Here is a 17,179-nt window from a genome sequence, read left to right as displayed (position 1 = left end):
TATCGTAGCTCATCCCTCTCCCCTAACTCCAGTTGTGCAGGTTCAGAGGTCAGAGACAGGTCAGCAGGGTATATGAAGAGTACAGAGTTTTGTAATAGCTAGTGTGGACATGTAAATGTATAGAGATAATGTATATGTACAGTGTATAGAATGGTGCTTGACTATAAGAGTTGTAATCCCTTGTTCTTTTCACATGATCAGTTTATGTTTACATATATTGTTGTATGTTTATGAGCAAAACCAGGCTTAACGTTATGAGTGTGATCCGCCTAGAGCCATGAGGAGCTCTAGTAGGGATTAGTATAGAACAGAGAATGTGCATGCACAGGTTAAGCCTGAGAATGAAGAAAAGTTTTATGTTTTTACAGCAAATGTATGGTCATGTATGGGATTTCACAGGTATACAGACAGGATAACAGGCTTACTACGGGTCCCGGCGACCTTAAGTCGATCTGGATCCTAGTGCCGGTGGCAGTTCGGTTTCCGGGCTGTTACATTTTATATCTCACCGCATCTAGACCAGATATCATGTTTTCCGTATGCTTATGTGCACGTTTTCAATCATGTCCTAAAGAGTCTCATTTGCATGCCGTTAAACGCATTCTTAGATATTTAAATGGTTCATTGCATTTGGGGTTATGGTATCCTAGAAGTACATCTTTTAGTTTATGTTCCTACTCGGATGCCGACTTTGCCGGAAGCATTCTTGATAGGAAAAGTACCTCGGGTACTTGTCAACTTCTAGGACAATCTCTTGTTTCTTGGTGTAGCAAGAAACAAAATTCGGTTGCACTTTCAACCGCCGAAGCCGAATATGTGGCGGCGGGTCTTTGTTGTAGTCAAATCCTTTGGATTAAGCAACAATTAAGAGACTTTGAAGTGTCTCTTGATCACATTCCTATTAAATGTGATAATACAAGTGCAATCAATCTAACCAAGAACCCCATTCAACATTCTAGAACTAAGCATATTGACATTAGACATCATTTCATTCGTGATCATGTATTAAATGGTGATGTTGTTCTTGAATTTGTGGATACAAACAACCAATTAGCTGATATCTTTACCAAACCCTTAAATGAAGAAAGATTTAACTTCATTAAAAGGGAATTGGGAATGCTAGATGGTGTTGCTTGTTGAGTGTTTTTATTGTTTATGTCTGTTTATCTCTTTGAAAGTTTGCCAGATTGTTTGATATAGTTTTAATTATTTTTTAAAATTAAAAAAAAAAAGGGGGAGGAAGCCCAAAAATTCCAGGTTCGGAGGCACTTTCGGCCCCCTAACCTTCAATTTCAAGGGCAATATGAAAAGCGGGAATTTTTCTGTCTCTTTTTTCCTTTTCGGCGGCCTAAAGTCCAAGTTCGGCGGCCGAACTTGGGTGACTTAGGTGTCTCCAACTCTGGGGCTGTTGTCTCTACCACTCATAAGTGGATCACTGGTGAGGTCTCTTCCCTTCACCAGACTAGGATTGTTTCAGGAGACGTAGATCGTGAGGAGCCCTCTAGGCTTAAGGCCTGTGACCTCAACACTCTCCCTAAAGTTGTTCACCACATAGTCACCTATGAGATTCTCCCTAGATCAGGTCATAGGACTGCACTCTCCTACTCTGACATGTTTGTAGTATCTTGTCTGCTAGAGGGTCGAGCCCTTAACCTGCCACATATTATGATTCACTCTATAGCAGACTCCCTTAGGCTGAGTCGAGGTTGTCTCCCCTTTGGCCGTCATCTCACTCTTCTTCTTCGAGCCCTAGGGGTTGACCCAGGTACCGAGTCGGCCTTACCTTTGTCTAGTGAGTACACCCCCTATACTGAGGCTACCCTCCACCACATGGGTTTGACTAGGAGAGGCAATGAATTTTATAATTCTAGGAGAGATTTTGCAGCTCGCAGAGCAGCACATGCAGCAGCACAGGCACATGATGGTTCTAATGAGGAGTCAGATGATGCTTCTCCTGCTGATCTTGAGACAGAGCGAGCTCCTCGAGGCGATGCTAGTACCGGGCGGTCCACCGAGCAGGGTTCATCTTCACGGACTGCATCTGATCTGTATGATGCCATGGGTCGTCTGGAGCTGCAGGTTGCTCAGATGTTTAATCGCCAGGCTCAAATGTCTGATCACCAGACTCAGATATCTGATCGCCAGACTCAGATGGAGCAGCAGTTAGCACGACTTACAGACCAGCAGCAGACCCTGATCGAGCAGCAGAGCCAGATTTTGCACCTTCTTCAGCAGTCATCTGGAGTGCCACCTCCTCAGCCTCCTCAGTGATCTTTTTGTTTATTTGGTTACTTTTGTTTTCCCCTTTTGTTATTGTGATATTTTTTTGTTTTTGATGATGTCAAAAGGGGGAGAATGGTATAATGGTATCATATATGTATATATTTGATGTTTTGGATTTGGATATTGGCTATATTAGTTTAACTCTTTTGGTTTTATGGATTTTGATACATTGTGATATCCATTTGACTCATGATTATTGTGTATAATTATAACTCTCAATGAGATGCATTTTTTGTTGGAACTCATTCATTCATATAGGATCCATCCATTGCATCTCATTGCATTGAGTCAAAACCTCCCTTATGTGCCTTCTCACATTTTAAATATGGCATAAAGTATTTTTGACAGGGGGAGCACATTAAGGGGGAGTAATTTTTAAAATGCATACACTACACCTATGATTATTATTTTATTGATTACCAATTGTTTGTCATCATCAAAAAGGGGGAGATTGTTAGACCTAAATGTCCTAATCCTTGTTTTGATGATTAATAAACAATTGGTGTGCTACTAATTATCTTCAAAGGTGTTTTGTATTGAGCTTGCAGGTCCCTTATTAAAATAAATGGAATTGCTTCAGTCACAAAAGTGAAAAGTGCTAATTATGGAAGCATACTACAAGAAAGGGATTATAAAGTATTTTCTTTCTTATTATACGTTGTCAATTTATTTATTGTGAATTTCAAGTAATTAATTGTGATGGCTCAAGGTTTCCTTCTTTTCTAAAAGTTTTTTAGATATGGCCATTTTTTTAAAGTACTTGACTTTTAGGGACTAAAATGAAATTTTCCAAAAGAAGTGATTTTGAAATTATTCTTTATCAAAATGAAAGATCTAAAAATATACATTACAAAAATTCAAATGGATTGAAAAATGGAATTTTATAGCCTAAGTTATGATTTTTCAAAGATTTAAAGAAGGATTTTTGTGCCCCCTAAACACAACCTTCGGCTTCCGAAAGTCAGGGACAGAAACGAAAGTCCCATATGTTCGGCCGCCGAAAGTGGATTTTCAACCAGCCCCCTAATGTGCAACCTTCGGCTTCCGAAAGTGAGGGACAGAGACGAAAGTCCCGCACTTTCGGCCGCCGAACTTTTAACCTTCGGCCGCCGAAAGTATGTTTTAAGTCTGCCTCCGAAGCCAAAAGTTCGGCTTCCGAAAGAGAGGAACAGAGACGAAAGTCACCCAAGTTCGGCCGCCGAACTCTGACTTTAGGCCGCCGATAGTTCTTTTTTAAAGGAATAGTTTCTTCACCTCAAATGGTTCGGCCGCCGAACTCTAAGCTTAGGCCGCCGAACCTGAGTTTTTCTGGGCACGGTATAACGGTTATTTCTGAACATAAACGGCTCTATTTGCATTTAATGCATCCCCAACGGCAATATTTATGATAGAACTATAAATACAACTTGCTTTTGATGTGAAGAGGTTACAACAACCATCTAAGCAAACATTTATTGAGATTACAGCGTTTTTCATTCTCTCTCTCTCTAAACCTTGAGCCAAGGCATTAATTTCTTGAAAGCTTGTTTTTGAGTTGTAATTGGTTGGCTTTTTAGAGTGAGTAAAGGTTGTTGAGAGATTCTGTTGTTGTGAGTGTGGCATTGAGCAAAGAATTGCTCTTGAGTGAAAAAGAGATTTGTAAAGAGCAAAGGCTTGCTCTAAGATTGTAAGGGTTTTAATCTTCATCCAAAGAAGATTTGATAGTGGAGTTGAACTCTTAAGGTGGACCTTGAGGAGAGGACGTAGGCTTGGGATAGCTGAACCTCTATAAATCCTTGTGTTGATTATCCTCTTCCTTATTGCCTTCTAATTTGTTCTTTTGCCTTCATTTTTTTTATAAACCCAATTCACCCCTCTTGGGTTGCCTCAAGGGACAACAATATCTTTATATATTAATTATTTATGTATTTTTACATTAAAAATATATAATTACTATTTATATATAAAATAATATAATATTCGTACAGAGAATGGTATAAAATATATATTAATATTAATATTAATATTTTTTAAATGTTAATATTATTATTTTTATTATTATTTTGATATTAATTATTTATTATTTTAAAATAAATGTAAAAATATTATAATTTTATTTATAAAAATTAAGATTTAAATTGAAATTAAAATAAAAATTAAAGTAAAAAAAATCAAAGTAAAAATTGTATTTAAATCATACTAAAATTTAGTTTCAAATATAATTTTTTAAAATTAAAAAATTGAAAGTTTAATTCCGATTTTAATTTTTAGCAAGAATTGTATCAGAACTGGAATAGAACAATTCTAATTGTTAGCATTGAAATTAAGTAATAAAAAATAAATTATTTTATTAAAAATAAATATATTTTACAGAAAATATTTTCAAAATATAAGTTACTTTTCACATATAAATGGAAATTAAATTTTATTTTTTAAATTAAAATTAAATAATAATAAATGAATTATATTATTAAAAAATATTTTTTGCATAAAATATTTTTTAAATATAAATTATTTTTTACAAATAAAAAACTTTAAAAAAATATATAAAAGATAAATAGGCATCCTAAATTGTGAGAGCTCCTTAAAATTTCTCTTTGTTCTAGACTTAATGTATATAATATATAATAGATAATAGATTTTTATAATATTTTTATAATTTAAAAATAAATTTACTTTTAAAAAATTAATTTATATATTGAATGCATATTTAAGAAATAAATTATCAGGACCCAAGTTTTCCTTTGTGATCCATTGGTGACTCGATACTCTCGTATTTTCCTCTTCCTTAAACCTAATTTTGTCTTTTTCCTTCTCCATAGAAGATGATCTGCGTCACTATCAACGAAAAAAAACATGTTGTTGTCCTTATTAAGAGTTCTAGAGATATTCTGATCGTCACTTATGATTTCTGTATGGTGAAAATGTTTCTCACATACAATCCAATTAATTTTCAGAATATGCAGACTTTTTTGACAGATTTATGACATCTTTTAAAAAGATATATATTATGAAATTAGATACAAAAAGATATCTGTTTCGGATTTTTAATAATGTTGATTTTGAAAATATAGTGAATGGGACTCTTGATTGTACAATCGATTTCTCTTTGTTTGAAATGATATACAAGTCAATAGATAAGTATTGGGAGGAGTTAATGTGGAAGAGTTATGTGTCTGTTTCTGTGGTTGACTTTTATTTAAATTTTATTGATTCAGTTGTTATATTCCGTGGAGGTTTACTAGTTATTATGGGTTTTCAGAATCGCAACGACGACGACAGTTTTGGAATCTTATTCGAGTTTTATCTCGTAGAAGCTCTATTCCATAGTTTTGTTCGGGAGACTTTAATGATTTATTTTCGAGAGATGAGAAAGAAAAAATAACATTTTTGCCAAATTATCTTTTACAGAGGGTTAGACAAACACTTAAGAAATATTTTTATGAAATTATTTTATGCAGGAGTTTGATTTTGAATGATTGTAAATTTTTGTTAGACTCTAAAATTGATATTTCTATTATATGGTTCGTCGTAATAAAATTTTAACTGCTTATATTTTGACTAAAGAATTTATTATGTATAATTATCTCTCTATTTGAAATAATATCATTTTTATTTGATAAAATTTTCATATAATAAGATGTTTTGCTTAAAAAAAAAATTATCAGAAAACTATTTAAATGATACAGGATATGAAAAATAAAGTATTTTAAACAAATTAAGAGTTAAATGGATTTCAGAGGCCTGCAACTAACAACCAGCTAAGAATTTTTTTTTAAAAATATTATTTAATTTTTATATAAAAATTATTTATTTTAAAAAATATATTAAATAATTTTTTTATTAAATTTAATTATTAAATATTATAAAAAATTTAAAATATTTATAATATAAAAAAATTCATTAATAAACATTCTATAAAATTAAAAAACCAACCAATAAATTTTTTTATACAATAAAATACTTGCTGATGCAAATTAATTATTAAATTTTTAAAATTTTATTGAAATATATTTTTAAAATTAATTTTTTTATAATATAAAAATAAAATAATAAATTTCTGACCTTTTAATTGCACACGAGGTATTTTAATTGCACATGGGGGTATTGATAGTTGTGATGGACATGCATCGGCATTGGGATGATGACTCAAGAATTTGATCACATCTTTCAAGAAAAAAAAAACAATTCATAATCTAGCGTGATCCAATTCCAATAAACCTCAATTTATTCCATCCTTGTTAATGCCAAACATAAATTCTTATTTTAGGGTATATCTTAAAATTCTGCTAGAATTTTAAAATATTTTTTTTATTAATTTAAACAAGAAAAATATATTATTTTCAGTTAATTAGATAAAATTTATATTTTTATAAAAAAAAAACTTTTATTAAAATATTATTATTTTTCTTAATATAATTAATTTTAATAAAAGTTTAAATTTAATTCTAAAAGTGGCTCTATTACTAATGAATTAATACTGTTATTAATTGAATGAGATTTTTATTTTTGAGAGATTAACACTACTTAATATTGTATAAGTAGGGGTGACCATTCGGTTGGTTCGGTTTAAAACTAAACCGAATCGAATAAATTAAAAATTAAAATTTTAGTGTTTATAAAAATCGAACCGAATTGATTTTGATCAGAAATCAAACCGAACCGAACCGGTTTGATTTAATTCGATTTGGTTCGGTTTGATCGGTTTCTATTTTTAATAATTTTTTTATTTTTTACACTTTATTTTTAATATTTTAAAATTTAATTAAAATATTTTAATTTTAATATGATTTAATTTCTTTATATTATTGAAAAATATATTATTATCACTAATCGATTCGGTTCATTTTTTTTTGATAAAAATCGAACCGAACAGAAATAACTGAAATTTCTGAAATTAAAAATCGAACCAAACCGAAATATATAAAAAACCGAACTAAATTTTCAAATCGATTCGATTCGATCGATTTTTTCAGTTTGAACCGAATACGGCTAACCCTATATATAGGTAGTTATTTAGCTTTGAATGGTGAAAAATTTTTATTTAATCAAAAATTTTTTGAATAGAAGATGGAGAGTGAAAACTAAAACTTAAATTTTTATATAAATTATATTTATATTTAGCAATTTGAACCAAATTAAGTTAGATAATTAAATTATAATTTGATCCACATATTATCAATTTTTTTCAATTGACTTATTATTACCATAATGTCTGATTGGTATGCTCAAGATTTAATAGAACAATATAGAAAAAGTATTTTACAAAGAGAGATTTTTTTTTATTATTAAAATTGAATATTTTAAATTAATATATTTAATAAAATTATTTTTTTAAATAATAATTTTAAAAATAATACTAAATAGTAAGCCTATCAGACATATTCATGAAAAGTCAGTCCATAATAATTTCAGTTAAAATATAATAAAATTATTAATAAAAATTAAAAAATAAATAATAATATAAAATATTTTATTAAATAAACTCAATAGTAAAAAAGAATGAATTGATAATTTTATTAATTTTTAATTACATTAATGACAGAATATATTTGGTGAAATATTGAAATGATAATTTAATTAGTAAAAAATAAAAATATAAAATAAAATTATAATAAAAATAAATAATAAATTTGTATAATGATTAACTCTTAAATTTATTGACATGATATAATAAAATAAATTTAATATTTTAAGTGACATAATAAATTTATTAATTTTTAACAATATAAATAATATTAAAAAATAAAATTTAATTAATAAAAAAATATATAATATAATTATAATAAAATTAAAAACATAAAATCATTACCTCAAATATAAATAAATGTTGACAAAGTGAACTATTATTAGGGATTTTTATGACTTGCTGTTAAAAAAATATATTTATGAAAGAGAGGGAGAAAAAAAATATTTGTGAAAGGAGAAGGAAAAATCACCTTAACGTGTCAGTAGGCGACAAACCTTAAAGTACCGTAGGAATTTTTATTAAAAAAATTTTGTGGCTGCCGCACTTTTACCACGCGACAGAGATTGCTAGAAATTTTGTTTTTTTTTTTTTAAATATTATTTTTTAAAAATAAAAATTACACTTTAATCCTTAAATTTTAATATAATTAATAAATTAATATTTATATATTTAAAATTAAATATTTAAATTTCCATATAATTAATTCGTTCAAATTAAAAGTATTTTCACTTATAATTTCGTTAATTAACTACTTAAAAAAAATAAATATTTTAAATATCTAAGATATTTCTATAAACATTTAAATTCTTTCTAATATATTTAAAAATTTTTATATCTCATAAATTATATTTTTATTTTTAATTTTAGTATAATTAATAGATCAACTATTATATTTTTAGAATTAAATCATCAAATCTCTTTATATTTAATTTATTTAAAATTATAATTTTTTTAATTGATTACAGATATTAGTTCAAAATTAATGAATATTTTTTAAAAGTATAATTTTTCTTAAAATATTCTTTATAAAAATTTACCATATACTTAAAAGTTAGATTACACCTATTTTTAAAAATTATAAATATTTTTAAAAATTTTGAAGTTATAAATATTAAAATATTTTAATAAATAAAAATTAAAAAATAAAAAGTGTTAAAAATTAATTAATGAAATATTATAAATAAAAGTTAGTGAGGATTTAAGTAATCTTTCAAATAAAAAAAAATAAAGTATCAAGTTGTTTAGATTATAATATGTAAAGATATACCGATTATAGAGAAATTTAAATGTGATTTTAAAAATTCAAAGAGCGATTAATTAATTATGCTAAAATTAAAAGATTTAAATATAATTTATTTATTTAAAAATAATAATAATAATATTTTTATACTTTTAACTATAAAAATAGATGAATAACTTTTAATTTGGATAGATTAATTATCGAGAATTTTAAATGTTTAATTTTAAAAATATAAGAATTAATCATTAATTATTCTAATTTATCTTTGAAAAAATTTAAAATATATATTAAAAATCTGGCAATATTAATAATATAATTAAATAGATTTTATAATATATAAACTAAATACATTTTTATTAAAATATATAATATAATATTAAAAATATTTTTATATCAACATTAAATATTATAAATATATTTAATGTTATACAATAAAAATATAACTGTAGAATATTTAATTTTATATTAATTAAATAATAAAATATTATTTATTATAAAAAAATTATTTAATTATTTATCATTAAACATATCACTAATATTATTTAATTTCAATGTTAGTAAAAAATAATAAAATATTATTTATTATAAAAAATTATATTATACACTAACATGAACGAGTAGTATTGTTTTATTAGTAAAAAATAATAATAAAATAAGCCATATTTCACAAATACGAGTTTATAATATAATTTTTATAATAAATAACATTTAATACTTTTTATATATTAATTTTATAATACTGAAATTAGATAGTAAGATATTTTTTTATGCTACTCTGCTTTAGTTAAAATATTCTTCATAATTTACTGCTCAAAATTTGAATTCTATGAAAATTACAGTGAAAAAATATTATAGTCTAATTTTCTATAATAAATAATATTTTATTATTTTTTATATATTTATTTTATAATACTGAAATTAGATAATATTAATAACATATTTACTAATAAACAGTCAGTTTTATTTTTATTTTTATAATGTAATATTAAATATATTTTAAAAAATAAAATATACTAAATTTATATTTTTATACTATAACATTAAAATATATTTTATATAAAATTTAATGTTAATATAAAAAAATATTTTTAATGGCATATTATATATTATGATAAAAATATATTTGACTATATACATTATAAAAAATATGTTTAATTGAATTATTCATATTTAAAATTTTTAATTATCATAAAGCTGCCGCGCATCACGCTTTTAATAAAGAAATAATTTTTTAATTAATTTTTTTAACTTAAAGGCGTAATTAAGTTCATTTTTTATAAAAAAAAATAATTAAAAAAATAAATAATTGTACATTAAACATATAGGTGCAATAAAAATTTATTAAGTTGCCATATAATAGTAATTTTCTATAAAGTCTCTTTCTATTATAACAAGGACGAATCTCAATGAAAAATTAAAATTTATGATATCCAAATTTTTTTTATGAACATCACTATATATCATTTAATTAAATTTTTATTATAAATTATATAATTTAATTATTTTAAATAATTATCGTATTTGATGACTGCTGGACTTCTCCATCCCATCATGAGACTGAGCCGATAGTAGCAGCCCACAACCAGAAGACTCTTAAACCCTCGAATAAGCCGGACCCATCCCGTTCATCCTCCAGACTAGACTTCTATTCAAGTCACTTGATCAAACCGGTCCAATCCAGTTCAATCTTAAAGCCAGACCTTCTTGGGTTCCGGTCCTTTTCCCTCAAACCCGGGTACGGAAAGAAATGATTGCGGCTCCAGTCATTTCGCAGCCCTCTCCATTCACGCGCCTAAGGGAATTAAATGCTTGCCTAACACGGGGATGGTCCTGAGGTCATCTATACGTACGAACCTGCAACAAGAAATAGGAGGTCTTGTAACGGAATGGCCATCTCGCGTGAGGAAAGGAAATAGTATAAAAGGGAGGAGATACCCTTCTCTAGGGCTAAATTTTTTCTAAGTTTACAAATTCATTGTAAAACCCTATTTTCTGAATTTCAGATTATCAGTATTATATCAATTACAATAGCTAATCCGACGATTCAAGCAGCCATAGATGACGTTGCCTCTACTACTCATGAACATGTTAGAAATTTTATTTTGGATCCTTCCTTTCGTGTTACCTCTCTCTTGCAACGATACTGTGTCACCTCTCTATTGCAACAATACTTTATATGTAGCTACTTGCCATCTTGATGGCTCTCTCAATGAAGGGTATCTTTGTTTTTTTTTAAAAATAGTCTAATAGGGTTAATCCATCGTGTGGGTGGAGCCCACAAAGTGTCAATAAATAATGACCTCATTGGAGGGTCCCTCTCCCTAATTCTCAAGGGGGACTTGGTCTCTATATATAGTGTGAATTCTCACAAAGATAGCCTCATAGTGTCGACATGGGTTGCCAAGAAGAGCTCTTGATACAAAAAATCTGCAGCTTCTATGATCAAATCTCAAACCTTGAGAGTCTCAAACCATCCAAAGATGTCGACATGCTCTTCACACAGCTTGTTCTCACGTGCATTCCACCAAACCCTATTGAAGTTAACAAGCTCTCCAAGAAAATCCAAGAAATAAGGTTTAAGCTTATTAGACTCTGTGGGGAAGCTGAAGGTCACTTAGAGAATCATTTCTCTACAATCTTAGGTTCTTTTGAGAACCCTCTTGATAATCTCAATATCTTCCCTTATTATTCAAACTACCTTAAGCTTAGCCACCTTGAGTTCACCATCCTTAAACAACATTACCCTCATGTCCCCAGCCAAGTTGCATTTGTGGGTTCTGGTCCTCTTCCCCTGACTTCAATTGTTCTAGCTTGTAATCACCTCACCACCACCACTTTTCACAACTATGATATTGACCCTTCAGCCAATTCCAGGGCTCTTCGCTTGGTCTCCTCTCATCCTGACGTCTCCAAACGATTTTTCTTTCACACAACTGATATCTTGAATGTTGCCGATGGACTGAAAGAGTTTGATGTAGTTTTCTTGGCAGCTCTTGTTGGTATGAACAATGAGGAGAAGCTTAGGGTCATTAATCACCTGGCCAAGTACATGGCTCCTGGGGCTATCTTAATGCTGAGGAGTGCTCATGGTGCTAGGGCTTTTCTTTACCCAGTGGTGGATCCTTGTGAACTCGCAGGATTTGAGGTTCTTTCTGTGTTTCATCCTACCGATGAAGTCATAAATTCAGTTGTCATCGCTCGTAAACATCAAATGTCTGTACAATCATCACCAGTAGATCAGCAACCTCTTGTCTCCAATATGATACAGCTGCCTAGCAAGTGTTCTGAGATCCCAGCTTTCAATCCCCTTAACCATGGAAACATGATTGAGGAATTGGCCATTGAGGAGCAACTCTGATCATGGAGAGTGGATCTTTATATATATATATATCATCTGCTTTTGATGTCCTCCTGCTGTCTCTGTGTCTTTACTATAGTTAGCTATTTTGATGAATAAAGATTCCCACCTCAATCTATGTTTCAAAGACATTTCTTTGTCTGTGTAATCTTGCTTTGATCAATAAAGATGAATATCCATTAAATTTTCGGTTCTTGTTTTGAAAGATTTGTTATTGTAAGTTGAACATTGTAATATCATAGACGACAGCACATGTTAGAGTCATCCTTAAGATTCCTCAACTCCTACACTTACCAAAGCTTCCATATTTCATAACATATCTCAATTAATTTAAATTCTTGTCTTCACGATTATAACAAGAACATTATTTAACTTTTTGCACATCAAAATCATATTCTTTTATACTGATTAATTAATTTATTATATATCTCTACTATAATCTCAACGCAATCTGACATTATTTACAGATAAGCAATATTTAATTTTTTTTACTCATAAATTTAATTATATATTAAATGATTGTATATTATAATATAACGTTATGGATACTGTATAGTCAGAATCGGTCAATAGTCGAGTCAAAATTAAAACTGAACTAAAAATTTTAGTAATTGAAAATAAAAATTGAATAAAATCAAATTGATTAGAATTTTTTAAATCAAATTGAAAATGATTAGTTTCATTTTGAGTAAAACAATTATTTTAAAAAGTAAAAATTTTTGAAAAATAATAAATGTTAGAATGAAAACCAAAAAAGCATAAAGGCCTTTCAATTTTGAGTGTCTTTTTGAACTAAACCCACTTTAAGAAATTATCTGAATTGCAACATATCCCAGAAAAGGATTATATGTCTATTTCTAATTTCCAACGGACCTATAAATAGAATATAAATTAAATTTATATATATATATTAAATTATTTATTAATAATTTAGTACCAGAAGAGGTATTAATTTATAAATAAATATTTAGAAATAGATCCTTATCCGTTTCTAATTAGAAATGGATTTGCTAATCTGTTTTTAAATTGTGAAGCTGCAAAAAACAATAAAACTTTAGAAACTGATTTTGAAATCTGTTTCTAAATTAAAAAATTTTAAAAACTCTAGGTTGAATGCAATCCAAGGTTTTAATGCAACCTGAGATTTTTAATCTAGGAGTATAAGAATACAACTTGTATTTTTACCTCACATGTTTCATATTTGGATCGCTTTATTAAAAATTTAATTTTATCTTAAATTATAATATATTAGAAATAGAAAATTATAAAATTATGAATAATTACTTTTTTAAATGAAAATTTTACAATAAATTCTTCCATTCAAATAAAAAAATTGGATTGAAATTGAATTCTCATAAGGTCTTTGATTTCAAACAAAGAGTTTAAGATTTTTTAATTAGAAAAAGAAAAATAAAAACAAAATATACAAAAGAAAATATATTTAAAACGGATTGTTTTCTATTGCTAATCCAATTAAAAATAATTGTGTTATTATTATAAGTAAAAGATGCAATTTTTCTGTTTTTATAATGATTAAAAATGCATTTCAAACTGAATTAGAAATAGATTAGTCATCATTGAAAATGAAAATTTTCATTTATAATTTTATATCAATTTTGAGCCTTTCAAGATTTCATATTACTTATTAACGACAATCTATTGTCTATAAATCTGCATGTGTCTATTTCTAAAAAAAAAAATTCATCAATTTTTATTTAATTTTAATCGGATTCAGCATATTGATCATGCCTATAGAGTAGTGTCGGTAGCATGAAGAAAAGCATAAAACTTCAATGAAAGCTTACATCTGCTTATAGTTGAATTCAAGATCGAAACGCTGCCTTCCCCTGCTAACTTATTTGAATTCAACAATCTAAAATTCAAAAGCTGATTAATGATGACATATACCTCGACTTGATTTTTTTTTTTTTTCATGTTTTTTCTGATGTATCTACAGATCATGCACTTTTCAAAACCATCTATTTTTTATTCACCCTTTTATAATTTTTATTTATTTTAATTTTTCACACATATTAAAAAAATATAAATTTTTATTAATATTTTAATTATATTTATTTTAAATATATTAAATTTTATTAAATATTAAAAAATATTTTTAAATATTTTTAAAAATAAAATAAAATTAAAGAGTTATAATAATAAAACTATATAAAGTTTTTTTTATATTATCTTCTCCCTATTTTTTAATTTGAGAATTGTTAGTACTTTTTTATTACGTCTTTCTTCTGTTTTCTTCCCACCAGTTCCTCTCATTTCTTGCGATCCAAACAGCAAGCACATGTGGGTTGAATAGAGCAGCTATGATCCGCAATTTAGCTTATTCTTTTGTCTCCGTTTTTTCATAAAAAATAATTTCAACTAAAAAAGAATTTTATTATTTAATATTAATTTAAAAATAAAATATACCAGTAAATTTATATATAATAGTATTAATAAAATATTTAAAATTGAGAAAACGACAATTTATTATTTAAAAAAATATTTTTCATGTGCATTCAAACAATATAAAATATGAAAAATATTAATTTAAAAAATATTTTTTTAAAATAAATGAAGAGGCAAAAATAAATAAAAGGATCATTATAATTTAGTTTTTGAAGTCGAGTGTAATTTAATTTATAATTTAATATATATATTTTTAAAAATTAGCTATTTAACATTGGTATTTTAAAATAAATTATTATTATTTTTATTATATAGAGTAATTGCATTTAAAATTCAATGAACCAATAGAAGATACAAGTCAACACTAGAAGTCCAAAACACAATAGCCTATTGCTCAACCCAAAACTACAAACACAATCCACAATTTAAATACAGTCCTGCATGCCATCGCTATCATTGTTTGGAATTGGATTAACCATTTTGAATCAAGTGAAAAATGGGTTTAAAAGTTATTTAGATCAGTTCAAATTCGGTTGTTTCAAAAATAGCCTAAAATTACCATCCATCTTCACCATAGACACATCCAGAAAAGAAGAGAATTACCACATATTAAAATAAGAATTTACAAACAAAACAAATAATATGCACAAAGCCAAGCAGAACTAAATGAACAGAAAAGCACAAAATAAAGAAAGAAAACAAACAGAGCTCCTTCCACCAACATTGTTGTTGATGCCTTTGTTCGGCTGTGTTGATATCATTTAGGGTTGAAAAGTCACTGGTCAAGTCATCAGTGTTGAAGAGCTAGCCGGAAAAGGTTGAGAGCTAAGGAAAAAGCAGCAGTTGGATTTTTGTTTTTCATTTTTTAAAATGCAGGGATCACATTAGATAGCAAAATTTATTAATTTTGCCACATCAAGGGCTAGTTTGTTAATAAATCAAAACTCCAATATAAATTTAGTAAAATATATTTAATTATTTTTTTTATTTTTTAAAAAGATTAATCAAATAATTAAATATTAGAGATGAAAAGGTAAATTTATATATTTTTAATTTAACTTAATAATAATATTAAAAATAATTAAATATTAAAAATGAGAAAATAAATTTATATATTTTTAATTTAATAAAAAGTTAATGAGCCTTTACATTATAAAGTAAAATTTATGTATTTTATTATTATAAAATATTGTGTAAATAGAGAATTTTTCCCCTAGGGGAGCGTTCCATGATGGAGTAAGCCCAAATTAACTTCAGTTGGCTGTTTATGGTCAGGAGTCAGGACGTAACTGTTAACATCATCAATGGAGAAGCCTTCTATTTTTCTGACCATTACTCGCTTTTGGTTCATTTTTTATATATTTGAATACTGTTTTGGCTATATATACCCACGTGGAAAATATTTTTTTAGTTGCATTAATAAAAGATTAGGGCTGAGGCACAAATACAAGTAATTCAGATGATAAAGATGCAATAACAAAGTAAGCCCAAAAGAAAAAACCTTAACTAGGACAGGCTGCAAAGTTTCAAGCAGAGAATAGACTACTACCATTCATCACTGGATTCCAAATTGAACCAAACAAATTTAACTAAATTTTAATTATAAATTAATAAAAAAATCGATTACAATTAAATTTAAAAATTAGAATCATTTAAGCAGCTCAATTTTAAATTTTATTCGGCTGGCGTTGATTCAATTCGATTCAAAATTCTGATTAAAAACAGTGGCTTACTATCTAAAAAAAACATCAATAGCGGATATAAAAAAACTCTAAAGTATGAACTAAGGGTAAAGAGATATGATTCTTTGAATCCATTCACAATAGAGGTAAGCATTCAATCGATTCGGTTTAAAACAGAACTAAATCAAAATAATTGAAATTTTTAAAATTAAAAATTAAACCGAATCGAAAAAAAAAATCGAACTAAAATTTTAAATTAATTCGATTCGATCGATTTTTTTCTATTTAAACCGAATTCTACTCACACGGCTCGACTAAATTGCTAACTACTAAATCTATCCTCTGATTTTGCTAAATTTTGTTTCTATATTTATTGGAAATAATCAATTTAATTCATTTCTTTTTTTATTAAATTAGCTTAAAGTTTTTAAATAAATCTCAATTTAATCTAAAAATAAAAAAAAATTGAGCTTTCTTTATTTTTGAGTAAATTTAGAAATTTAACTTCAATATCAATAACCCTAGCCTTTTGATTTTTAGCTAAATTAAGAATTTATGTCATTTTTCATTTTTTATTGTTAAGCTAAATTAAATTATAATAAAAGATTCATTTTGGCCCTTAAATTATGGACCAATAGTAATATAAATCTTTAAACTTTTTTAGGTGCAAACAAAATTTTTAATAAAATATTTAAATTTTAAAAATAGATGAAATATATTCTTGGCCCTTAAAACAATCATATATTATTAGACCATAATCA

At 27.0% G+C, this 17,179-nt stretch overlaps 1 protein-coding gene across 1 annotated transcript; it reads left to right on the top strand.

Annotated features, from left to right (window-relative positions):
• The first annotated feature begins 10,796 nt into the window (after positions 1 to 10,796).
• LOC110621562 (nicotianamine synthase) lies at positions 10,797 to 12,534 on the top strand. The gene is made up of 3 exons (XM_021765834.2): positions 10,797 to 10,871; positions 10,976 to 11,059; positions 11,350 to 12,534. The coding sequence occupies exons 1-3, from the start codon at positions 10,797 to 10,799 to the stop codon at positions 12,328 to 12,330; spliced, it is 1,140 nt and encodes a 379-aa protein (XP_021621526.1). The 3' UTR covers positions 12,331 to 12,534.
• Positions 12,535 to 17,179: the final 4,645 nt, after the last annotated feature.

This window comes from Manihot esculenta, chromosome 8, assembly GCF_001659605.2.
Source record: "Manihot esculenta cultivar AM560-2 chromosome 8, M.esculenta_v8, whole genome shotgun sequence".
Lineage (NCBI taxonomy): Eukaryota > Viridiplantae > Streptophyta > Magnoliopsida > Malpighiales > Euphorbiaceae > Manihot > Manihot esculenta.
The sequence above is the reverse complement of the archived record's forward strand: the minus strand, read 5'-3'. Positions and strand labels throughout refer to the sequence as shown.